The sequence below is a fragment of the Blennius ocellaris genome, assembly GCF_963422515.1.
Source record: "Blennius ocellaris genome assembly, chromosome: 5".
Lineage (NCBI taxonomy): Eukaryota > Metazoa > Chordata > Actinopteri > Blenniiformes > Blenniidae > Blennius > Blennius ocellaris.
In genome coordinates this window covers 22,336,093-22,363,298 of record NC_137654.1, presented here as the reverse complement: position 1 = coordinate 22,363,298, position 27,206 = coordinate 22,336,093, and the positions used below count along the sequence as shown (strand labels likewise).

General features: G+C 45.6%; 1 protein-coding gene across 1 annotated transcript; it reads right to left on the bottom strand.

The window, feature by feature from the left end:
• Positions 1-696: 696 nt before the first annotated feature.
• Positions 697-26,255, bottom strand: nol4la (nucleolar protein 4-like a; the record flags this gene model as incomplete). Its single annotated transcript, XM_080497205.1, has 11 exons — positions 697-911; positions 1,589-1,778; positions 1,861-1,980; positions 2,105-2,293; positions 3,443-3,628; positions 3,720-4,012; positions 4,700-4,841; positions 8,791-8,900; positions 10,644-10,755; positions 14,713-14,868; positions 25,914-26,255. The coding sequence occupies 11 exons, from the start codon at positions 26,253-26,255 to the stop codon at positions 697-699; spliced, it is 2,055 nt and encodes a 684-aa protein (XP_080353331.1).
• Positions 26,256-27,206: the final 951 nt, after the last annotated feature.

Below are 27,206 nucleotides of genomic sequence, written 5' to 3'. Positions count from 1 at the left end.
GGCCTCCACGTGTTTTAGCAGCGAATCATCTCTGGACTTCATAATCTGCTCAAGAAACGGCTCAAGTCGGACGACCCCCCCCGATCCCGTCGTGCCTCTGCACAGCATATTTTACATCAGTTTAAAAAATAGAAAGAAAGTAATGAACGCTAGCTCGCTGCTGTTTTATCTGTCCATACTGTCCAACAAACTAGCTGATTTGGCTAATTCGACGCCTCAGTCTGTCTTTTTAAAAAAAAAATTTCTTTCCTTTCTTCACATAGATCGTCACTTCCTGAGACAAATGGAGGTTCAGGTGGTAAAATGAACTGTGGGTGAGATGACTGGCTACAGGTAACAGGGCACTATAAGGTCAAAGTGAACCAAATGCATAAATAAACATTTTCAGGCTGTGATATGTTCTGGCCCATCCCGAATACATAAACATGTGGGGTTGAGTAAAGGTACCGTACCTACAGGACCCACTGTGCTTTGCAGAATCCCTCGTGTACAATTGTGTCTTTTGTATGCGAGCGTCTGTCCAAACATACGTGTGTGTGTGTGTGTGTGTGTGTGTGTGTGTGTGTGTGTGTGTGTGTGTGTGTGTGTGTGTGTGTGTGTGTGTGTGTGTGTGTGTGTGTGTGTGTGTGTGTGAGAGAGAGACACGGATGGACAGGCCGGGGAGGGTGGAGGGTGTTGGCACGGTTTGGCTCGGACTCAGTTCTGCTGCAGGATCAGGTTCTCCAGCTCGTCGGCGGAGCGGAGCAGGAAGGCCGCCGACTCCCGGTACCCGGCGATTAGCTGCCTCACCGCCGTCACCTCCGGAGGGCTGAGCTGGGCCGAGGCGCCGCCGCCGCCGCCCCCCTGGCCGTGACTGTTGGAGCTGGAGGTGGAGTTCGGTCCGACGGACTTCATACTCAGATCTGTGGGACCTGTGGACACAACGTGAACACATTACGGACCGGCCAAGTAAATACACTGCAACACACACACATTGAAATACATTTAGAGATACAATTGTTAAAAAATATATATATTAAATATGGACTGTACTGTCCTAATGAACTTATTTCCTAAGTATCACATTACTGTTGATTTCTTTTTAACTATTAAAAAGGTGTTTGTCACAGTAATAAGTAAATAAATGAGAATTACGTCAAAAACTAATGCAACATGAATGTGGATGAGATACGGGAGACTTCAATGTTCTTGTGATTTCTGCCTTTCCCTGGAAGACTCTTTAAAAACTCACACTGACAGAACGATGACGGGCATCACGAGTTCAGTTAAAGATATGCAACTTAATTTCTTGTACATTTGGATTCAGAACTAATAGATGCTTTGTCACAACTGGCACATCTTCATATCGAATCATTCCATTTCTGGAATAAATGTTAAGTCTGAGAATTCCATCAGGTTTGTGATGAAGTTGGGTTTACTCCAGAGGATTTTCTGGGTTTTCAAGTGTCTTGGCACCGATAGACTGTTGAGGTGCTAAAAGTGACGACTGTCTGGCCTCAATGAAAACCGCCGGACGAGCTCGGGCCCGCGAGGCGTTTTGACGGACCTCCATCTTTTCTTTCAATGTGCGACCTGGACGGCGGCTCACCGTTGGTCTGCGCAGCGCCGGCGGTCTGCTGGTTGCTGCCGACCGTCCCGTATCCCCGCAGGTTATAGTTGAGGCCTCCGTTGGTGTAGAGCTGGTCTTGGGCAAACGCGGCAGAGGAAATGGCGAACGCTGACGGGGCCACGGACGCCGGGTCCCTGGGGTTGGGTTTGTCCACAGAGGCGGGTTCATCCTGCGGGGGGGGGAGTGAAAAGTCCGTTTGGGTTTGAGCTGAAACCGCCAGGAGTTCAAACGCGGGGTGACGCGGCACTTACCGTCGCCTGGTAGACGTCAAGACGCATCCTCTTGGCGGCGTTTCTGGTTTCGCTCTCGCAGGCGGCGGCGAGGATGTTCTCGGCCATGGCGGAGGTGAGGTGAGGAGGCGTCGGTCGTATCTTGGGAGGAGGACCAGTGACATTTCCACGTTAGACATGTGAAGGGTTTGGCGAATTTGAGATGAGTGTCGGAGTGATGGAGGAAACATTTGCGCCGAAGGCGGGGGGGGGGTCGACTCTGTACCTCGAAACCACCTTTTTTCATGCGGCGGCAGGATTTGAGGTAGGTGCGGATGCGCTTGCGAGAGCGCTCCTGGAACTCTGGGAACTGACGGCTGCAGGACTCGATGATGGCCTGGATCTTCTCCTTGGGCTGTTTGGAGATGGGCACCATGCGGTCCAGATTCTCGTCCACGAACAGACGAACAAACATCTGACAGGGGAAGGGAAGGAAGAAAAAAAAAGAGGGCGAGGCAGAGAGGGGGAGGGGAGCGAGGGGATGTAGAGCAGAAAAATGCAGCGGGGTGGGGTGGGGTGGGGGGGGTGCAAGGTGGAGAGGGAGAGGGGTGTGAGAGCCGAAACAAAAGAGGAACGAGGAAACGCAGGGGAGGATGGGGGAGGTAGAAGATGTGAGGATGAAGAAGGAGGGGGAGGTGATGAAAACAGGAGGATGGAGAAATGTATCACTCAAATGCAGGACAATTTCTATTTTTTTTCTAGAATTTAATAATAATGTTTTTTTTGAACAAAATGTGTATATTATTTTTTATCTGACTGATAACAAACACTTTACATTAGAAATAATAAATAATAATAATAAAAAAAGAAACCTTTTCCTGCAAGTACTACTGTGTTTGTTCAGAAAGTACAAATTCAGTGTTCGTAGCTGCTGACCTGCATTTGTATGTCTTTTCACACGTGTCTAAATAGAAGGTGCGTCAATCGTGAATAATGTGCAGAATGTAAATGATCTTGATTGTATTTTTTTTAATTTATCGAGAATTTAATATTTCATGTTTTTAATTCATAGACAAATTGCCTCTATTTTTTTTTATATTTCACACTTTTACTCTATTGTCATTTATTCTTTGTACTTTTTGTGACATGAAAATATCTCAAGTCGAGACTGGTTGTCCTACTATTTATTTTCAAATTCATCTGTGTTCATGAGCTTAATCTTTTCTTTATTTTTCATCTCTTAATCACGCTGCGGTCAATCAGGACAGATAGAATATTAAGAAATATCAAGTACCAGAGATTTGAATTCAATACAATCTGTCAAAAGTAATATTTAGGGGGATAAATAGCAAGAGATACCAAAGAGTCTTCACTTTTGATTAAGAAGAACAGTTACCGGTAGTTGTTACAGGCCTGCAGAGAAAAATTGTCAAATGTCTAATTTCTGCTTTAGATTTTTTTCACTCACCACAAAACATGTGAAGACTCTCAATTGAATTTTGAACAACTTGCGGTATTCATGGAGAAAATTAAACATGAGCGTGGTTAACCCTGCACCGGTCACCAGTGTCAACAGAACACGATAGGTCATAATTCTGCGGCCGCGGTCCACGTAGTGACTTACATTGAAGGCTTTGAGTCTCTCGGGGTCCATCCCCTCCGCGTCGTTGATCTTGTCGCTGTCATCGTGGTCGTCGTGATCGTCGTCGTCGTCGTCGATTATCTGTGCCCGGGCAGAGGTCAAGTCCTCTGCGCTCATGCTCAGTTCGGTCTTCACAGAGTCATAGCTTCCTGAGCTGTACGGAGGGGACTACAGAACACCGGCGCCACACGTTACACGTCACGCCGACACGCCGTTCGTCTCCGCTCGGACAAAGACACAACAACTTTCGTCTCCTCACCTTGTTGGCGTACTCTGCTTTGACGGGGTACTTCCTGCCGGGGTCGGCGGGGTAGGAGTTGGGCGGCGAGCTCCCGGCGGGCAGCAGTCTGTCGCTCAGATTGACCGGCTGCTGATCCTCCGAGGACGACGAGGACGAGGTGGTGCTGAAGTCCAGGGGCGCGTTCAGCCCGTTCTCCGTCACCTCCCTAAAAGAGGCCCCGCCATCTGGGGGGTTCCCGCCCACGGCCAGCGCGTCCGGCGAGGTCAGGGCGGGAAGCCCGTTGGCGCTGCCGCTCTCCGAGGAGTCGTCGTCTGGCGGAGGGGAGGGAACGGGACGGCGAGAGATGAGCGGACGTTTGTCATCGTTTTTAATATGGGATTGTTTTCTACAACAAGGAATCATATCGGCTCTAAGAGGGGAGTGGGAGGACATAGCAAGGGGGGGGGGGGGTTAGGGGGGAGGGACTTCCTGCCTTGTGAAATTGTTAAGGAAGTGAGTATTGGGGTCAACTGTCAAAACAAATAAAAATGAGACTTAAAGGAGTTTCGCAGCAAAGAGAGAGAGCGATGAGGGAGAAGGGGCCTGTTTTTTCAGTTCGTGTTGATTTCCACATGTGTAACCCCCCCCCCCCCCCCCCCCCCGCAGATTGATTCCCTTTCAATTGCATGTGGAATCTGCAGCGGTGCCTAATCTGTGTAGGTTAAACACCGGCCCTTTGCCCTACTTCTTTTAACCCAGAGAGCGAGAGGGGTGCACGTTGGATTGGGGCTGCACTGGTGTCCCGCCCGCTGTAAGAGTGGATTTATGTGGATTAGTCCGTTAAGAATGAGGCAAGCTGTTTCCCCCGCGCAACAACAGTATGCGCCAGCCCCCCCACCCCCTGCCCACACCCCCCTGTCCCCTCGGAGCGTCTCCAAATTGTCAACACAAACAAAACGGGGAGGAGATATAAACACAACATGCAAACACCAATAAACCACGCGCAGCTTGAGTCTTACCGTCCTCGTCTTTGACGATGGCCGCCGGGTTGCTCACACGCTCTCCGTTGGGCGGGCTCGGCTCAGGCACTGCCGGCTGCTCGGCCGCCACCCAGGCGGGCTCGGCGGCGTTCATGTCCTCGCTGCTCACCGAGCTGTCATCCTGAGGAGCCGCCGGGAGAAAGTGGTGAGACCCCCCAATGAAAACGGCAAACGCATTATTGGTTCATACTGAATACAGGACAAATCGGCTGCAGATATTATTCACATTCAAATACAGCAGCTGTGAAAACACCAAAGGTTTTTAAAATATTGTCGACACTGATAATCTGCTCCTTCATCGGGGGGGTTATGTCGCTTTTCTGTCTTTTTATGTCCGTTTCAAGTTTATAAAAAATGTTGAATTCAAAAAGAAATCTTTTCTTTCGGCTCATTTATAGGAAAAGTGCAAAAAGTCAGGAAAGCAGAATAGAAAGAAAATATAAGAAAATAAAATATTGTAAAAATAGATTATTGTAGGAAGAAAATCGCTTTGATAAGAGAAAATGTAGCAATTGTAAAAGGACCAGGCCATATTCCTCATGTTACGCTACAATAAACTCATACAAATAAAATACATCTTTAAAGCACAGAAATATCAGATCTTTAAATGGTTTTAATACATTTTCATAAACTATAAAAAACAAAATACTTGTTTTCGTATGTAAGAACTGTAAGTAAATGGGAGTTTGGTGGTTTGAGTCATACTGCTGTTGTTGATTGTGTTGGGAAAGGTATCTGGCACAAAACCCGCCAAATTAAAACAAGATCAGCTACAGTTACCTGGCAGAAAAAGTAACATGTCTTCAAACTCCACTGAGTTACAATAATTATGTGTACTTTGTTACTTAACAACATAAGATCCTTACATTTCTTACAGCAACTAGTATCAGTCATGTTCACAGTGGAAGCATAACTGCTTTTTAAAAAAAATTTTTTTACAGTGATCACAAAGACAAACTTTCCTAAAGAGAAATCATAAGTTGTTCATACTCCTTTCTAACAGCGAGACGTCCTTCCAGTGTAAAGTCTCTCACAAGATCCATAACCGTCGACAATAAACTGGCGCTGGATGTGTGTGAGCGACGAATGTCTTTCTCTCCGTGTGCTTTAGCTCTGTGATGGACGTGCGATCTTTCATGCTTGTAACCTGTCTTTAATAAACTCCACCACCCGGATAAATTAACTACAGAGGATGGAGTCAGCAGAAACAGCACAGTACTGCATGGGCCCCCCCCCCCCCACTGAGCATCAAATAAAAGTTAAGAGGACCACCTGGTGATGGACGGTTTGTAGTTAAAGACTGCCGGGAGACTTCAGTCCTGCACAGAGCCCTTCACTCACTCTACACACAGCCATATCTATCTATCTATCTATCTATCTATCTATCTATCTATCTATCTATAAGCTCCTGATTGATTCTTGGCTCCATCAGTCTGCATCATGTTGATCCTTACGGTTGTTTGTTTCTCACTTCTCTGCTGGTCGTCTTCTCACGCATAAAGCTTTAAATCTCTATCTTTTATTTGAACTTGAAGTGCTATTTTGCAAAAGATGCAGGAGGCCAAAAACAAACCCACGCAAAGGGGAGTGATCTGCCCAGCACGGAGGGCAACTACCAAATAACAGGGACAGGAGTGTCTCGCACTTAAGCTCGCGTCATCGTAATTGTGAATATCAGTTGAAAACTTAAAAAAACAAAACAAAACAACAACAACATGAACTGATGTCTCGTTAAGCCAAAGAGCAGAGTGAGAGTGGACATGCAGGAGCGTCTCTCTTTCACTCCCGCGTTTCTTCTCGGAGCACTGCTATTTTTAAACTCGGTTACGCCGAGACCCTGAAGATGCTTGTTGTAGCGTAATACAAACATGAGTAACCCACGGGGGCAAAAGGATTAGCTAAGGAGGGCGGGATAAGCTCACAAACTATTCGACGGACGGCCTGAGCTCTGCTTCCAAAACGTGGATTATATTTACATTTCAGAGCCGAGCTGAGCCGAGCGGCGCTGCAGCCTCCCCGGTCGGCTTGCAGCGCGTCTACATGAATGACCGGCATGCATTGCCACAGTGTGTCAGCTGGCATCTCACAGTCAGGGAGAGAGAGAGAGAGAGCAGAACTACCTCCATGTGACAGGAGCGGAGCAGCAACGCATCCCGTCATCTCGTTCATCCCACACGAGCACACAAATAGGCCTAAACTCCTGGGACTAAGCAGCGGTCCCTCTGTTAAGGGGTTTGTGGAGGACCAAAATGCTCAGTGACGGCTCTATTAGGTACCAAGTGAGCCATGCGGCATTAAAAAGAAAAGCGAGAGACGTAGAGGGAGCTCTGATTATACTGTATCTTAGTTGGAAATTGTGGCTTCATTAATGGCGGCACTTTGGGAATAGATGACTCTCAGAAAAGGATGAAGTACCTTTTACACTGAGGACCAGCTTATGAAAGCAGTTTAAAATGAGTGATGGCAGGGATGTTTTATAACAGAGCAAAATGTCCGGAATGTGATGCAGCTCATATAAGTGATAAAGCTACAACTTGTAGACCAAAGTGTGAACATTTCAGGCATTTTACGTTTTATACATGAGAATAAGTTGCATGTTCCTGCTGGTCGCATCAAGATATTTCTGAAATATTCAAACAGCAGGCTGATCAACTGTCTTTTTGACGAAGAAAATTAATACTGAGAGATTTTTTTTAATTGCTTCAATATGTGTTACATCTTTCTGTCTTATTACACAAACTGCAAAAATACAAGGACTTCAATTTATTATGATGAGATGGTTGGTTCATAGAAATACCTCTATATTAATCTGTTCTCAGTTTCTGTGAGTTGTAAGATCCAGATATGTTATGTGAAAAGCTTATAGACAAACATCTTCACTTTTTGTTTCACAATAAGTAATTTTATGAGGAAAAACTCCCAAATATTTTGCTTTATATTCTTGCTTTTGTGTTTTTTGGCAGATTTTGAAGAATCCGGATATTTCTCGGAAAAGTAGAAACTATAATTTCACCGATAAATAATCTGATAATCCGCTATTTCATGCAAAAACTCAAAATGTTTCTATGTTCTATAGATATTTGCCACTTATTATTTACTCAGAACATCAGCAACTTGGCTGGTCATGTTAAGAAGAGCCTCTGACGTCATCACCGTTGTTATGTTATTATTATTTGATAATATTAGATAAAAGGCGCAGATTATTATGCTTACGTTTGAATAATAGAAAACACATCCAATTCCACTGCCTCCCTATGGCAGCATCGTGTTTACTGGGTGTCTTCGCAAAACACAAGTGCTGGATGGTAATAATCGGCAAACTTCTGCGAGGCAGCGCGTGCAGGCAGTGGAGGAGCGAAGCCGCAACAGACTGAACACACGTCCCTGATCTGCTTTTGTCAACACAGCAAACCTGCTGCATCTTGAACCAGCTTTCTGCTCTGAACGGCAGAGCAGAGCGGCGCAGATACGGAGCAAATCACTTACAAGTCTCCTACAACCCTGGAATTAAAAAAAAGAAAAGAAAAGAAAAGAAAAAAACCCCTCTGCGGTGGTTAATTATTAAATTATTGGGTTGTTCGGACACTATACACAGATGCTACCGACACTCTGGGCATTTATTCATTTGTTACTCACCCGCGAATCACAGTCTGGGTCATTGTTCCGGATAATCCTAATTATGCGCGAGTGAGGTCTACATTATCATCATGAAGTGCCGCTCCCCGCACTTCATTGGCAGCAGTTCCTGAGTGTTTCTGTCACATCCACACGTGGGAGGGGCCTGGCCGTGACGTCACCGTGCACAGAAGCTCTCCTAATCCTCACTTCACGCGGGGCTCCTCCTCCCAGCTCCCAGCAGGGGGGAGGACCGCTCCGATTGTTTAATAATGAATTAAAAGTTGGGAGGAAGGACGTCCTATTTGGCCCGAACAGAGCATCTCTCTCCCCACAGCTTTGAATTAATGGTACAAATGAATGGGGGAGACGTAAACAAGGCCCGGTTCTCCAATAAAAAGGGGGGATAGCTTTTATAGCCAGTGTGTGCACACAGTCCACAAGGAGGCACTTACCCTTTCAGGGGCGGTCATGCACTGTAATTTCATCTGTTTCAGGTAGGTGGCAGTGAGAGGCATGTTGTAATCGATGAGGTCCGGGACCAGCGAAGTGGGTCTGTCGTTTTCTGGCAATTTCAAAAACAACAAAACATTCAATATATGTTTTCAACATTCAATATATATATATATATATATATATATATATATATATATATATATATATATTCGCTATAGATAGATAGATATAGATATAGATATAGATATAGATATATAGATATATATATATATATAGAGAGAGAGAGAGGAAGGTGCAGATACATGAAAGCAGGTTAGTTGTTTTATTCTGCATTTCCCCCATTGAACCCATCATCAGAAAAGTCAAAATCAATAAAAGACACATGTCAATGTACAATACAACTATCGGCATTTTTGACTAATCTCACCACCTTGATCGTCAAAATACACTTCGGGTTGAAAACAGTCACGGTTAAACATGCTGGATATGTTTACTGCTTTAATACATTGTATGTTAATGTAACATAAGAACAATCAAACAAACAAAAGAATGCCAAAAGAATTCTTAATACCTGCCCGTGCATTAGTTTTCTGCAGCTGTTCTTCCGGTGTGCATGCGTGTGTGTAAATGACTATTATTACAATTCACTCCTTCCAGAATGATAAATAGTTTGAAAATGTCGTCAATCACTGGATTATATTTTTCCATGATTTATGCATAAACGCTTTAAACTGAAACTGTAACTGACACTGATGCTGTGATTTATGAATGTGATTTGATGCTGTGAGGTTGAACATTAAATTTACTTCAACTCCGTCAAAACATATACAGTGTCAACGCACACCAACAGAAAAATGCTTAGTAATATGTCCCATTGTTCAGCTCTCCTTTCTCTGCAGAACATGACTCTGCATTTTACCGTCTGTTTACACCCACTCTTTTGACGAGCGTGATTACAATATACACAGACCCGAGTCAGCTTCACCTTGAAGCTGAATAGATCATAAAAAAAAACATGTTTGTGGAGCATACTCTATTGTTACATGTGTGTTTGTTGGTTTTTTGCTTTCTTTGAATTCTCTGTGGATTGGATGTTTCTTTGCAGCCTTAAACTGGTGAAGAGAAAAACCCTCAGTATCAAACTGAATTCAAATAATATGTATATGTTGCCTGAGAATTTTTTTTTTAAAAGTTCTGAGTGTGAAAAGGAGTGTAATCTTTGAGTAGGCTGCAGGACAAACACCAGTCTTTGTCTTTCACATGTTCGTTGTTTGTTGATTTTTTTTTTTTTTAGTGAAGTGATAAGCATGACACGGCACAATAACATCAGCGATGGCTGCGATCCAGGCCTGGGCTGTGCTGTAACACCTGGAGTGAAACAATGTGGCTGGCAGCTGGTTTGCACTCCCCTCTCCGGCCACTAGAGGAACCCTGTGATCACGTTATGGACGCTCAGTGAAGCCCTCGAGGACGGGCCACCTCTTGAGTCTTTGTTACATCATGCTGATGATGGATGTACACATTCTGTTTTATTTAGGAGGTTTCGAATCGGAAACTCTCCAGAGTGCAAACACCTCGGAGATCACAACGGCTCACATTTAGCGTCTGACGGGATTGATACACCCCGGCAGACGGCGACTGCAAACATCTCACATCAACGTCTACAACCAATGTCACGATGAGAATATACATATGCAGAAGGTTGAGACTGGTTCCTGCCACGCCGGGATGTGTAAACGGAAATGAGCATCAGCTAACTCCGAAAGGTTGATCTCAAAAATAGAGCAAACGTTTAATGACGTGTCGGCATCGAATGGGAAGTCCACAGGTGGGGGTGTGTGTGTCTTTTTACCTTTGAACTCCGCAGTGCTGGGGTTAATGTGCATCCTCTTCTGACACTCTCCACAGCTCATTAGGAACCGAGTCACCGCCTCTCTGGGCAGGAAGGCGTAGGTCTCTGCTATCTGTGCAAGGGGAAGAGGGAGCAGGGGGAAGAGGCTGGGTTACAGGGGGGGGAATTCAGGGGGGTTGTTGGGGGGGGGGACGGCGGCAGCAGATTTGGCTCAGGCTGAACTCAAACTGCGTGCAGGTGGGTTTTCTTACTGCACTGCGAGAAAGTTTGGGGTCAGCGATTATGTGTTATCTCAACATGGCATGAGGAGGAATGCTCCCTTTGGGCAATCGTTGCTTTTTTGGATGGCCTAATTCCAGCTGGAGCCCCCCCCCCCCAAACCACCCCTCTACATATTCCTTCTTTGATAGGTTATAAAAACACAAGTGGTGTACATGGTTTTTTTGTATTTTTTTTCTGATATGGTTTCCCCTTCCTGCTCTGTCAGGTGCAGCACATCTTCACCCTCTCTCTCTCTCTCTCACCCTCCCCCTCTCATGCTCAGCCTCTCTGTTTGTCCCTGCCACCGTGCCACCCATCCCCTCCGTCCTCGCCCCCCCTCTGGCGTTTCCCTGTAAAATGCGACCTTCACGTGACCATGAAGAGGCAGTGGGGGGGTGCCCGCCATCCCCTTTGCCCCCACCCCACCCCGGCCTCCCCACCCCCTTGTTGCCCCTCGAGGCGGCTGAGAGGGAAAAGGCCACCCAGAGGAGCGTGCACCTCCCAGAAGGCCACAGTGACAGTTCCATATTATGCCCTGCCCCAGTGATGCTGCCTCCTCAAAAGGGTACACTGTATGAGACGTGACAGGACATCTCTATAGGGCACCGGGAATTGGCTCTCTGACTTTATTTCATTCCTGGGGGGAGGTAGGAGGAGAGGAGGGGGGGGTACCAAAAGTCCTGCGAACTGCCCCCATCCCATTGCTGCCTCTGCACTTCTGCGAGCTGCAAACAAAGCCCAGACGCCACACACACACACACACACACACACACACACACACACACCCACACACACACACACACACACACACACACACACACACACACACACACACACACACACACACACACACACCAGCAGAGACCACACCTCGGTTTAAAGCACAGGCTGACTGACTGCCTTTGTTCCAGAAACATGAAAAATGAAGAAAAGAAAAAAAAAAAAAAAAAAACACAAGTAGTTTTGCAGGTAAAGGTGAATGTTGTTGTTCCCTTGGTAACTCCTGGTGCTAAAAATGATCATGCTGCCAGGCTAACAAGTATAGTACTGCCATTCACAGTGTAATACATAATTATAGAACACTTTTCTTTTCTTTTAGAACAAATTCAAGTATTGCAACCACTAAAAGATTTCTCACTTTGGCATCGTTAAAAAAAAAAAAAAAAAAAGAATATTGAATTGATTCCCAGGCCCAGGTGTTAAATAAGGTTTCCAAATAACACAGGTTCAGGTATAATACTTATATAGATTTTGTTAAAAATCCTAGTGTGTTATCTAATTATACAGGAGCACATGGTGTTCATTAATTCATCATTGATCTTTTTTTCCACTAACAAACCTTCCTGTTTTCAGAGCTTCAGTGCAGCTAAGACAGGCGGAAGAAAAGTAGTTCCTCCAGATTCACGTGGAATATGACGTTTCAAAACGTTCACAACTTCTATAAACCGACATACGTTTACCTAATAAAAATATGAAATAAGTACGAAGTTCCCAAATGTTTTAACGTGGTAATCAACCTTAAAGCGAACTCATTAGGCGTAATAATAGATAATAGACGTAAATAAACACGCTCCGTGCACATGTTCACAAAACTATGAATGCCGGTAGAAGTTCAGAACACAAATTCAGGTCGGAATGTAAATCAATCAATTTAAAGAGTTTTGAAATGACAGAGTGTGGAGGAGCAACTTCTTTCTCTGATATTAGTCAAGATATTAACCTACAGACGAGCTCACGTCATCTTGGTCAAATAGTGATAGACGAGTCTTGAAGACTCAAAACTCGTGACTCGTGATTCACTGACTCGTCCTGGCTCCTGCATGCTTTCTTACTGTAAATAAGAGACCAGGCACCATGTCACTGATGTGCCACTGGTATTTTAAGTGCATTTGAAATATAATAAGTCCAATCAGTCACTTTATCAGCCCTTTAGGAAAAGGTACAGCTTTGGTTCTCTTTCCAGCTGTGAAGAGCTGAGAAGAGCTCGTAATAGTCGCCCATTCTGAGCTACTGTGACCTCATGTGTTCATAACGTTTAGTTTAATGTTTCAGACACTTTTAGCCGCAGATTCCTTCAAACTTCAGATTTTTTTTGAATGTTTGAGGAGTTCACTGACTGGTTTGTTGAAAGTACTTCTTTCACTATTTGGTTTATTCACTTAATGATCCATCCAAATTCATTCATTGAGTCAGTGGTTCATTCAGTGTTTGACTCCTTCACTAATTTACTCACTCAATCCTTCGCTCAATGATTCCTCCAACCTTTGATTTGTTGAGTCATTGGTCCGTTCCCTCTTTGACTTGTTCATTCAGTGACTGGTTCAACATTTTATTTATTCACTCAATGATTTGCTCTCCACTTCACATTCACTTCTGCTCCCGCCCTCGCATGGAAAGTCTGCTGCAGGTCCGGAAGTTGATGGCGTGGAATGGAATTATTCACAACACTCAATTGTCTTGCATAGCTAACCAGTCGCATAAGTTAAAAGAAGACGAAGAAGAAAAAAGGTTTAATTGCATAAAGGCAAACTGCATGTGTGTGTATGGACAACTCTCTACTGTTCTGTGCTGCAGCCTCCATAATGAGTTCAACCCTTTTGAACATCATATTAATAATTGACATTAGAAAAAAAGATTTTTGCCACATTCAAGAAAAAAAATACCATTGAAATAAAGAAAAAAAACCTATATGAATACTTTTTGCTCAGTCTTTAAATCAAGGGTATTTATGTTTCAATTTTGTTTGACGAACTGAATGAAATAGTACGAAACCATTCCAGTTCTTTTAATCATTTTTGCACAGCTAAAATTAAATCCTTTGTAAAGTTTCATCATTGCTTGGCCAATTTACATTTTGGACAGTTATTTTTTTTAATTATTTTACATATAACTTTCTTTTAAGTAATTTTATTGTTATTCTAGTTTAACACTTGAAACTAACCACTGCTCCCAAACGTCTGCAATGATGTATGAGCGCCATTATTCTTTCAAAATGTAAAAACAAAAATAAATAAATGAAGATGCATATAGTTTTCTTTTTACTGACTAATGCAGATTATATCTATATATAAAAAAAATTATATTACTGGTTGCGGGAGGCAGTACGGGAAGCAAATAAAGCGGAAGAGTTTTCCATTTTGGTCAATTTCCTACTCCACTCGGTAATTCTCAAGTCACAATCCCTCTCATATTCCATAGGATTCAGGTTTTGACCCAGTTCTGTTGTTCTGACATTGATCTTCCTCAAAGGATGACTGCGACTGATGTGTTTAATCCTTTGACTTTATAAACGTTGGAAAATCTAATTAGCTTTGCCGATAGCCGACTATCAACTGTAATTATAACACTTGCTTAAAAATATAGAAACGTGTGATTTTGCCATTCTCTGAGAATTTGAAATGTGTTAGTTTCCTTTAAATATATATATATATATATATATATATATATATATATATATATATATATATATATATATATATATATATATATATATATAAATATATATATTTATATATTTATATATTTATATATATATATAATATAATAATATAATAATAATATATAATAATTATTATTTTATTTTGTATTTTTTTTAATTTAATTTAATTTAATTTAATTTATTTATTTATTTTTTAATCATCCATGTAACCACGTGCTCATAATTCTGTTTCACACCAACAGGTTTGGACACAAGGGTCATATTGTTGATCGAAATGAGACCAGAGGAAATTAAATACAATGATGTTGGCTTCATGTTGACTCTGTGCAGTGTTTGTTTTGGTTTTGTTTTTTTTATCTGTTTACTCACCGCTTTGTAGGTCTTCTTCTGGCCCGCGTGTTTGGGCGCCCTGCCGGGATCTGCACCCATCTCCACGTGCATGGCGTAGATGATGTCAAAGAAGTCCTCGACCACAGCGACGCGCTTTAGAGACGAGTTGTCCTGCGTCGAATTGCCGTCGGAACACTGGGACACACAGACAGCGGAGTTTAGAGCGCTCGGACCGGCTTTTAGTTGGACAGAGCCGGACGTGTGAGTGACGTTTCTGTCTCACGACGAGCTGAAACAAGCTGCTTCGTTGTGTCCATCCCACCTCCCGCCTCCCACTACAAAAGACGTGGACCTTGCGCGTCCTGCAGGCACACATCCTCAAACCAAGGTTAAGGTACAATGACCAGTCACATCCATGCTACAGCTGCTTTTCCTTTTAAACATACCTAGTTTCTGCTTGTGGCTGCACTTTTAACTGTCTGGCGAAAATTTGACCGAAGCAGAGTAGCTTATCAACGCCATGTTAACCAGAGTGCTTTTTTATTAAGATATGGTTTAGTGCTGGGCAGAAATAAGTTTTACTTGTGGCTCAAGCCTCTGCAGCAGTCCCAGTTCTCATGTGGCCCTTTGGGAGAATTTGCCCACCATGAGTCGAGAACCATCCCCTCATCGTTCCCATGTTTAAAAATAACACCACAGACACTGTACAAGACCAACAGTCCCTCCTCCTCCTACCACCACCACCACCACCACCACCACCACCACCTCTGGCAGCCATCCTGCCTCCTGTACTGCTGACCCTGTCGCCATAGAAACTGCCACTGATTTCTCTCGGGCAGGTGTGCTGGGCAAAGGGTCATGTGACACACCATAGAAGTAGGATCGCCAGGACAACGGCCTCCATCCGCAGCACCACATGGGGCTTTCCTCTCCTTTCTGCCTCCATCTTTCCCTCTAAAGAACTCTTTCATCCCCTCGCTGCCTCCATGCAAACCATCGACACTTAACATTTTCCAGCAGATCGTATCAGCAGGGTGCGATTTGTGAACAAGCCAGAGGGAGCGGAGAGGAGAGGGGAGCCATCCCAGCGTGACACAGATAACTCCAGTAAAAAAAATGTTGATATGAATAAATTTATAAAATAGCTGAAAATTAATAAAGTTCAAAACTGCGAAGGATTTTATTCAAAATGTATGCAACAGTTGCAGACCATATAAAAAGACTTGACAAACTTTTTTAAGTAAAAGCGTCCAACGAGCACGCACAATACAATGCTGAATCGATCTTAGGAATCATTAACGATGATATTACCCATGATCAAACTTGTATATTGTGTCACTTTGGACATGGAAGAGTGTGCAGCCGTGTTTTATTTGGATTTTAAAATCAATATACATTCAGTTGTTTTGTTCCATATGCAGGTGAAGCAGCTTTAATGAAGACAGGATAGATTTTTCCCTCCCATGATAAAAATTATTTAGCAGAAGGGTGGTGTGTGTGTGTGTGTGTGTGTGTGTGTGTGTGTGTGTGTGTGTGTGTGGGGGGGGGGGGGGTCGGTACATAGCCCATCCCCCCGGCAAATCTTACCCTGCTTATCGTTATATTTCCTGCACCTGCTGATGTTTTGAACACAAAGTGCCCCGGCAAGCATAAAATGGAACAAATGGATTTAGGCATTTAATTATTATTTTTTTTTTTTTTTCTTGAAGTCCACCTCTTGCAGGCAAATATATGACAAGCTCTGACATTTTCTGTAGATTAGGTTGTAGTTCCAAAGTGATCTTTTCTTGTTTGAGTGAGAGTCGGGTCCCGAGTTCAAAAAGTTGTCCCCTCGGCGTTGAGAAATCACACTTCTTTTTTTTTTTTATACCCCTCCCCTTCATGACATTTCTGCCATTCCCAGGATCTGACATTTAATTTTCTTGTTTTCCTCCAACAGCGTCCTCTTTCCCAGCACCTCCCTGTCTTCATCCCATACCCGTCCCGTCTTTTTTTTTCTTCCTTCCATCCCTTCTACCCCCATCCTCCTCCTACTTCTCCTCCTCTTCTCTCTCCTTGCTCCTGCTCTCCCAAGTGCGAGGTAATGATCGTTGCCATGGCAACTAAAACCAGCTCACAGAGCGGGTTTGTTTTAATCCGGCCCCTCTCCTCCAGTCGCTCTCTCTCTCTCTCCCTCTCTTGCTCCCCTCTCACTCCAGCCACTCTCCCCTGTCAGCATGAGCTAAATGTAATGATAATAAATGAAATAATAGCAATCCCCTCCGCCTCATCATCACAGCTGTAATCTATCGCACTTGGAGGTATCATCAGCTTTTCTTCTGGTGACATCACCGCCGCCAACCGCCAGAGCTGCTGCTGCTGCTGCCGCCGCCGCCGCCGCTGTTGCTGCTCGGGACAATGGTGCCGGGTCCATTCACGCTGGATTTGGATAATCTCATACAACTGTGGGGTGTGCAGTGCTCCCACACTGCTGCAGCATCCTCCACAGGCAAAATATCCAAGAAGCTCACAGGAGATTCTGCTGGGAGCCTTTTCCTTTGACCTGAGCCAAATAGGAAACACATACATAATATTGCAGCCACCATGGCCTGGACTCACACTCACAAAGCTTTTTGCAGCTTTTCTTTTTCTTTTTTCTTTTTTTTTTTCTAACAGTGAGAGTTGAGACAAAATGAAGTAATCAGATACCATGCTCTGTCTCACTCATGGAAGTTCGTGCAAAAAAGCAAAAATGTACATAATCCTATATGTAGCAGGTTTTTCCTGGGGGGAAAAAAACAACCTGTTATCACAATATATTTTGTATCGTAGCTATGTATGTGATGTCCCACTTGTGGAAAACATCCAGCCCGGGTCAATAAGTGGGACAGGAGACAACTCCTCCCCAACGCCAAGGTGCATTCAAACACAATACAGACGCTTTACTTGTGGGGAACTGGGTTAAGTCTTGACCGTCAGTGTAAATAGTCTGGGTTCAGATCCCTGATGCAGCAGAAAGTGTATCCAGTGTGCAAACGAGCCAAGTTGCAGCCGAATAGACACTGGCTGATCATGCAGTTGTAAACGTCCGTGATATAAATTCACTGTGAATATACTGTAAGTCAGCCACTGGCTCAAGTTATTAGCAACCACGATAAATAGTTGCAGTGAATTGTATGGGCCTGGTCTGCAATGTACTGTTCACAGTATGTTCAGTCATATGAATTTGATTTGAAGTTACTAATGACAGTAACTCTCCTGTGCCCGGACCCTGAGGTGTATCCCCCCCCCCCCCCCCCCCCCCCCCCACCCCATGAAGGACTGCCCCTGTTCTATCCATCAAATCAGTGAACAAGATCAATGATGGCAGGAGTGGATGAAAGTGACATTTTGCTTGTAAAGCTCCAGAAAATAAATCATGTGTACGATCATAACGCGCAGAGAGAGAAAAAAAACAACTTCAAAATAGACCCCAAAAAGATCTGAGTGTTGAATCAATAGATTTACATGGCGTGAAGAAATATTTGTCTTTATCGTTCACTTTTCACACACACAAGTCATCGGGGAGTTAAACATTCACCCGTAGTTTCAGAGAGTGTGTGTGTGCTTAAAGCGCAGGATATGTCTACCGGGCAGAGCTCAGAGCCGAGGCATCTCGGAGGAGAACAGCTGTTGAGCGGCGCCGTGGATATTCGGCGTCTTCAGTGGCGCTGCGCTTTAAAGAGCAAAAGGAGGCATGTCAGCATCCCTAATCGCCAACAACACTGCAAAACTCTCGCCCTCCTTCTCCCTTCCCTCCTTCTCTCCATCTTTATAATCCCATAGGACTTTGCTCTCCACAGTCACTGTACAACCAGCCTCCATTCCCTCCTCCTCCCCCCCCCTGTCCCGCACCAAACCGCTCTGTTGCTAGGAGACTGGAGGGGTTGAGTCGGCTGCCCCCACCCCCGCTGGCAAGTCACACGCACGCGCACACACACGCACACGCACACATACACACACGTGCATTTGCTGAGGGGAGAGAGGAGCAGTCCTGCACACAGGCAGGTCAGGAGGAGGAGGAGGATGAGGAGGAGGAGGAGGTGGTGAGGAGGGGGTTCATAGGAAGCAGCTGGGTCACAAAGACAGGCCGGCGAACATAGGCGGCGTGCATCACACAAGAAAATTAGCTCCACTGGTGAACACATGAACACGCGATAATCTGAAAATAAGGCCGTTCACTTAACTTTCGACGTCAGGCAGCAAATATATGGCGATATTATTTTTACACGGGGGGGGGCTGCACGCCGCCGCCCAGTCTGCAGGGAAAAAAATCTTACAATTGTCTGCAATTTCCGCACAATCGGTGGATACAGTGAATGTCACATTTCTGAAATGTATTTCATGAATATTGTTCTTGTCTACATTTATAACAATCACAGGCTCCCTGGGCCTCCTTTGTCACGCTTTAAAGATAGAAAGTTGCTGTTACGAAGGTGACACAACATAGTGTGGTTGTTTTTACATGTCAAATCAGTCAAAGGGATGCAGAGTTGCTTGGATTTACCTTGAAAATCAATGGTTTTGGTCCAAATGTGTATCCGCCAAAATTACTGAGCTTTGAAAAGAATGCTGCTTTGGCTTAAAATGGAAATTTCCCAGTGTTACATGGTTTGAATTGAAATAATCACCCAACACTTGGGCAAAGTACTGAGGCTCAAATTTTGTCCATTTTTAATAGTTTAATTACTGAAATGACTTGATTAGATTCAATAAATGCACAGAGTCCTCAAGATCGTAAAGGTTTAGCCACCAGAAAGTCTAACAATAGCAAGACAGCATAGACTTGACATGAAGTGGATTTGCTTCAGAAGACTTGGTTTAGTGTTTATACATCTAAGCGCTGAGGCTCTTCAAGACCACCATTCAATAGAATTGGTTTCGGCACTAAAACTACTTGTAGGTGACGAAAATTATAACCAGTCGCATTTGATTCCATATGTTACAATATATCTGGCATATATTCAGTATAAGTACTTCAAAGTGGAGGAAAGGCATTCTAGATTTGATATCCCTATTTACTAGTCAGACCTCCAGTATATTTACATCCCATCCCTTCAGTGACATAACGTGGCGCCTCACTGGGACTCAGGCAGAGTCTTTAGTGGGGGGCATGGGGGCCTTTCTGTGTGGAGTTTGCATGTTTTCCCTGTGTAAATCCACATTTACTGGTGTGTGTGTGTGTGTGTGTGTGTGTGTGTGTGTGTGTGTGTGTGTGTGTGTGTGTGTGTGTGTGTGTGTGTGTGTGTGTGTGTGTGTGTGTGTGTGTGTGTGTGTCTCCAGCGGGTTCCCCTCCTCTTCCAGTGCTGGATAAAGCAGTAAAATAGTTACATACCCGTCCTCCAAATGTTCTTCATTGCTTATGTGTAAATTATTTATTCCACTAGATGATGCCCTATGTCCTACTATCAAATATTACCACTTCAAAGTTAACATTCGCTGTATCCGTGGTTTGCAGAAATGTACAATTGCTAGCGTTTCATCCCAGAGACTGGACGGTGAGTTGCTTGAGTTGTGTGTGTGCGTGCGTGTGTGTGTGTGTGTGTGTGTGTGTGTGTGTGTGCGTGTGTGTGTGTGTGTGTGTGTATGGACAGGAAGGAGGGAGAGTAAAGATGGCTGTGTCAACACTACTCATGACTCAGATTATCTCACTGCAGATGTGACAACAGGTCATCTTTTAAAGGCCCATCTCCCCTCTGTAAATCTATCAAACGGCTAATGGACACATAAATGGGACAATCCTTGTTTCTTCTGGGAAGACAGCGAGAGATAAAGGTTTGTGTGATGAAAATCGGGGATAGCAGTGACTATTACCTCCACAGTCTTCCCATTTTTTAATTTTTTTTTTTAAACATAAACCCAGACGTCCCCTTCTATCTCCTTTCTCCCCACTGCCATCCACCCCGGTCTGCTTCAATTCATAAAACACTGTCATTAAATCCTCATTAGGTGTACCCAGCCCAACCTCTCTGTCCGACATGTGAAAGAGAGAGAGACAGAGAGCTTCTCTTTCAGCAGCTTCCATGATGAACATTATTTGATAAAGTGTGTGACACCCCCCCCCCCCCCCCCAATATCCCACAGAGCTGGATGGAGACGCAGGCAGTCCCAATGCCCCCCCCCCCCCCCCCTAGACTGGCACTGTTGACGTTCCAGTCGCTGACTCAAAATGGTATGTAAATGACTCGCTCATACATCATCATATCCCAGAGTCCATTTCGTCATTTTCCTGCTATTATCATACTGTCCCACTTCGTTAAACGTTGGCCTTGCAAAGGTATTAGAGATGACAGTAGCGGTGTGGTAGGAAGATTATTGCCATCTTAAAGACTGTGTGTGTGTGTGAGTGTGTGTGTGTGTGTGTGTGTGCGTGTGTGTGTGTGTGTGTGTGTGTGTGCGTGCGAGTGTGCGTGTGAAGCACAACTCAGACTATCTCCCACACAGGGGGGAGGCCCCCGGGCCAGTTAAAAATGGTGTTAATTTCTCCTCCTATGGAAAGCAAAGAACTGTCTCTCCATGGCAACAGAGAGGGTGCTGAAGGGAGGAAACACAGAGCATGCGATCAGCGACCCCCTCTTTGTACCGGCACACACATCCACGCGCAAAACCACCGCCATACGTGCTCGTATGGATTTCGTCTCCCATTTACGAAAGTCACAGTAACATAGCAACATCTTTCATGACCATGTGTATATACACACACACACACACACACACACATGCTGATGTAAACTTGTTCTTTGTGCATCTTTATATTTGACTCTCGGTGAACAAAGAAAAGTCTCTGCCCTCGAACAAGCAAGTCTCCATCTTTACGGGCTCCGGAAACACGGGGAATGGAGTCACGGCCGCCACCTCTCGCACTCGGACGAATTCATCCCCGAGATGAAAACAGCCGAGGTGATTCTTGTTGGGGCTCGTGAGCGTTTTGCCATTTGAACTCATGATCGGGAGCCCATGTGTTGCTCCTAATAAGCGCCATCCAGTCAGGGACCAAACAAAAAAAAAAAGATACGCCAGACTCACCGTGGAAGGAAGAAAATGGCATTAATGCAAATGCTGCCGAATAATAGGGCCAGTATTCTTTTGACTCTGTGGCCCTTCCACAAAAGCCGTGCTCTCGGGGGAAATGCGGACTAATTAATCAGATAATAATGATGATGTTCCTCTTCCCGTCTGACGGTGAGGCGCAAACATTTAGGGCCCATTTTCCATCACACAGATTAGGATTGACAATTTGTGCTTTCCGCACGAGGAGGAGGTGTCCCAGGACAAGCCTTTCTTTGTAAACCGTTGAAAATTATTCAATGTCGAGCTTCTTTGCCTGTATCCTGTCCTGCTCTTCAAATGGTCGGAACTTTAACTTGTTTCAGCAATAACTATAAATTAATGGAGCGTTTTTCAATAAAATGCCAGGAAATGCTCATTTCCATCACAGAAACAACAAATAATACAAAGTGTTTTACACACTTGTTGTACATGTGCAGACAAAACTGCAGATTCTTAAATTTAAATTAAAATGTTCGAAAAAATTGTTACCATTACTCAATTAGCAAAAGTCTTTGCAAGTAGAGCTGAAGCAGCTGGTTTCCTGGCTGGGGATAAACTATTTCCATCAGTATCTTGGGACCTGGACCACACAAGACATCTCATATGTTTCCTGCAGCATTTGTTGCCAATTTTGAGCCAATGGACTGTCAATCATGCCCGATTTAGTCTTTCTTTCTGTCTCATGAACAACTTGTGTGAAATAAAATCTGACTTGTCTTCGGATCGATTTTTTGGAGGCATCCACCAATAAATATGAGGCCTCCTGGGGTCTTGGATTCATCGCTTTACAGATGTCTCATTTGTGTATATTATTGGCAGAAGTGCTTTCATTATGGGGTTTTTTTGTTGCTTTTTTTTTTTTTTAATTTTGTATGATATTGAAGAATGAAGCTCACGTTGACCGAAGACGTACTTGCGTCTGCTTGTCCTCAACGCCACATAAAGTATTTCTGTGGGTCTGCGTGTGAGAGCAGGGCCACCAAAAGCTTGCCGAGAGACAAATGAACTGAGATATTTACAGATTTCAGTTGGCATGGCAACAAAAAGCAACAGCTCGCTGTATTTCAACATTTTCAGTACGATGCTCGCGTCGGTTGGAGGGTATCAAACGGGGCGTTTTGAGCGTCTCTCTTGAAATTGGCCGCACTTGCTAAAAGGTCTGTGCCTGCGTTGTGCGCCGTTCTGTGGTGCATCTCCCGTGTCTGCTCCTGGTCCCGTTCCCCTCCTCCTCCTCCTCCGTAGCGTTCTCTAATCAGGACATAATGAGAGCTAAACGAGGTTGCATCTCCACACTGAGGGGCTGCTGGGTTCCTCCCAGCAGCAGAGGCAGGGGCGAGACGACGTGAGCAGGATGACAGGGACGGACGACAGAAAAGAAAAAAATAATTCTCTGTCCGGCTTGAAAAGAGGCATCTACCACCAGTGTGCTGCTACAGTGCCCTGCCTTCTCTGTCCCGTCACACACTGAAGCCGCCTTGTGCGCTTCACTGACACATAGAAGAGACCTTCTCTGTCTGCACATCAAGCCACCATCCATCCCTGCCCCCACCCTGCCTCCCTGTCATTTAGGCCCATGCCTGCCCCCGTACAGAAACTTGGCACACCCTGGGAGCAGCTGCAGTGGGGCTTCCAGGGCTGGAGCTCCAGAGACACGCCCCCGGCCCTGCAGCCCTGTGTGCAGCCACTGACCATTGTGTGTGCATGTGTGTGTGTGTGTGTGTGTCACTCTTCCACCGGCCTGGGCAGCCGTATTTAAAAAAAGCACACGCTGGTTAAAGAATCGCGCTTTCTAATACAGTCACATGAATATAAATTGGTTGATTTGTGGCTTCTGACTCATCATTAGAAGCAGCTTGTGTTGGCTGATGTTTTTGTGTTTGTTGTTTAAATTTCCCAAGTGGAGCTGAGTCAGGGGGAGGTTTTCCCCTGCTTTATGATATTGGCTACAAAAGCGCGTGTGCACTCCTCTCCAATAAACACAGAGCCTCACTTCTTCAGAGGGAATCTGCCTTTCTCAGCCTCCTTTGGCCTCAAAGTTGTATCGGCTTGGCTGGCGTTAAACGTGCCTCGCAGAGAAATCAACAAAAAACACAGCTCAGAGAATTGTTTTTTTTTTTTCTTGTGCGGCATGGGAGGACAAAAAAATAAATAAATCATATCAACAAGATCAACAAGAAATGGCAAAAGCCACAGACAAAAGCTAATCAACAAACACAGTTTTTGGTCCCAGCTGCACCTGCAGAGACGCCTCACACCTGCCCCCCCCCCCCCCCCCCCCCCCCCCCCTGCCCAGAGGGAAACATAATATTGAGCGGAGATTAGAGGAGTTTTGTGAAGACAGTTGGCCTGGATCTGGATTCCTCATTCACACAGGTAAAGCACCTGTAGAGGGATCACTGCCATTCAGCTCAAATCAAAGGATCCGGCCTCGAATCAGAGCTAATATGTCCTTTAGTTTAACACAAAATGTGTCCCTGCTCTTTGGAGTCCACAGGGACATTGTCCCGGCAGGGTGTGTGTGAGTGTGTGTGTGTGTGTGTGAGTGTGTGTGTGTGTGTGTGTGTGTCTGTGGGGGGGTGGGGGGTGTATTCCCGAAGGCGCTTATTTAAAATGGTGGTTGTCTCCTCGCTGGCACAGCGGGCCCAAAGCACCCCACGTCGACGTGGGCGCGCACGAGCACGCGCGTGTATGCGCGCGCGCGCACACACAGCGCCACCGGGAGCACTGACTGACAGTTCGTCGTGCACATGTTTATCTTTGCCACAAATAAGGACGCGCGGCTTTAACCCTTGACGGGCCGGAGCGTGACCTGACCTCCATTTTACCGAGGGAGCATCACCACCTTATTATCCAGGAGCACGGAGAAGTGAAGTCTGAGCACCAACTGTGGGCGTACGTCGCTATCGGTCCCGAGCAGACCCTTTTGTTTCCTGCCACAGCCCCTCACGTGGTCACCAATTACGCACGGCTCCCAACTCTCCATTAAAAGTAGGGATTGATTTCATTATCTTCCCCCCAGCGCGTGGACAGTCTCAAATACGGAGCTGGATGTCGGTTAGGTGTCACAATAATAAAGAAATGCGGCAGAGGCAGACAGGCAGGCTATCCTGGGCTGCACAGGTGTTGCCAGAGCAACGAGTGCCTGCGAGCCGATCCGCATCCCGCCCAGGACAATGAAAAGTGTGGCGCACACTCACACTGCCTGTCACGCACAGGAATCACATTAAAACGCCACATATTCCGGTATTTCATGAGCATATCGTTGCTGTCTCGGACTAAAACAGATGAGTGTTTGCAGGCGTGCGGACACAGTCGGTATTTCTCGGTTTAAGCTGGGACAGTGCGAGCGCGCGGTGCGTTCCTTAACAAATCGTGTTTTTTTTGTGTTGTTTTTTTTTTTTTTTTCCCCTTCATACCCGCTGAAACCCGCAACACCGAGCTCATTCTGACGCCCCGAAGTTGGCGTTGATATACTGAAGCGCCTCAATGGGCATGCCAGAGCAGCCGACGCACTGACACGGGCTGCCCGACCCACCACCAACATGCCGCTGCATCCACGTGCGCGCGCACGGCGTCACCGCACCGGGCTGCACGGGACTTGAACGGCAACGGTTTCAAACAAACAAAAAAAAATGTTGTCAATAGTCAATTATCTCGTGCTTTGCGCCCGGCTGCGCGCGGCTGACAGGACTTCGAGCTCACCGGCGAGATGGCTGAGCGCGATATCGTCCACCTTTTTTTTCTTTTTTACAATTGCCATCGCCAGGAGGCACCGGCGTTGCTATGGCAGCAGGGGGATGAGAGTAGGGCTGTTCTGGTTGGGATGTGGACAAAGTGAAGCTTCATGGAGGAAGGACGAGGGCGAGTCGGGACGCCTGAGAACGTTACAAGTTGCCTTTCTTTTCTTTTTTCTATTTTCTATTTTTTTCTTATTCACGTGACAGGTGCATGCGTGCAGTCTGAAATAATGACAAGTTAAGAGGCGGCAGCGGGACACCTCGCGCGTGTGGACGCGACCGTTGTCCCCCGTGTCTCTCTCCAACACACACACACACACACACACACACACACACACACACACACACACACACACACACACACACACACACACACACACACACACACACACACACACACACACACACACACACACACACGCACACACACTTTACCGTTGACTTGACCGGGACATATAGGACGGGTTTCCCTGGAGCTCCTTTCTTGTTGTGCTCTCCCAGGACGTTGGTGCCGACCTGAAATCCTTTAGACTTCACCCAAAATTTGAATTTGGCGTTGATGTGGCTGTTGTCGACGTAAACGCCGTCCGACTCGTCGCTCTGCAACAGTGTCTGCATGATTTTGTTATATTTTCGCCGGGTGACGGTCTTTGTTTTGCCGGAGTCTCCATAAGTCCGGAGACACCAGTCCTGAAATTCACTGAACATCTCCGCCTCCAACACGACCGGACTCCGGCTCCTTTTGGGCGCATCCACGCACGCCTTTTTCGTTGCCATCTCTCCCCCTCTCTCCCTCTCTCCCCCCCTCTCTCTCTCTCTCTCTCGGCGTGTCAGAAGCCGCTGAAAACAGCCCGGGCTAATAAAGAAAAAAAAGACTTGAACGGGCTGGTTCTCTCCTTCCTCCTCTGGTCCCCCCCCACCCCCCCGCCCCCCCACCCCCGGCTGTCCCGAGTCCAGGAAAAAGGCTGTGGTTCTGGGTTTTCTTTTGGGGGGACGCTCCCTCCCCGCGGTGTCTCGGCAGAAAGTGACCCGGACAGCCGCACACCTGTTTGAAGAGAGGCAGTACTGTCCCGAACCGCAGCGGGGGAAAAAATGTCACTTCCTCACATCATCCGCTGAGGAGCAGAGAGAGAAAGAGAGAGAGAGAGAGAGAGAGAGAGGGGGGCTGTCCTAGGCTGAGCGGGTATCTCCCACCTGTGCGTAAAACGCTCCGCACAAGGGGAGGCTATGAAAGAAAAAAAAAGAAGAAAAAAAACCAGCACAGTCCTCGCTAAACAACAAAGAACAGACAAAAGCGTGGAAACAAACGTCGCTCTCAGTTCCTATCGACCTACTTTTCATAGGCAACACTATTTTCGGATGCGGGTTGCTTGCTCAACCCTTAAAAAAAAAAAAAAAAGCGCAAAGATGCTCACAGTGAGCTCCTATATGGCCACGTATCCGATCAACATGCGCCACCTGGGACCGTTCCTGCTCCTCACACCTGTTTGAATGGGATTTGCGCTCTGCGCTGACGCCTTTTTGTTTCCACCTAAAGAACCGGACACTCTTAAATCGGCATTACGTTGCAAGAAGAATTGTCTTAATTTGCAGCAGAAGCTTGCTGTCTACAATTAGCGTTATGTGGCACCGGCTCAGAGAAAATGTCCGATTTGGAGACGCGGAAGGTGGGGAGAGGGTGGAGGCAGATTTTATTTGATGTACCATGAATGTTTCATTTCAAACAGA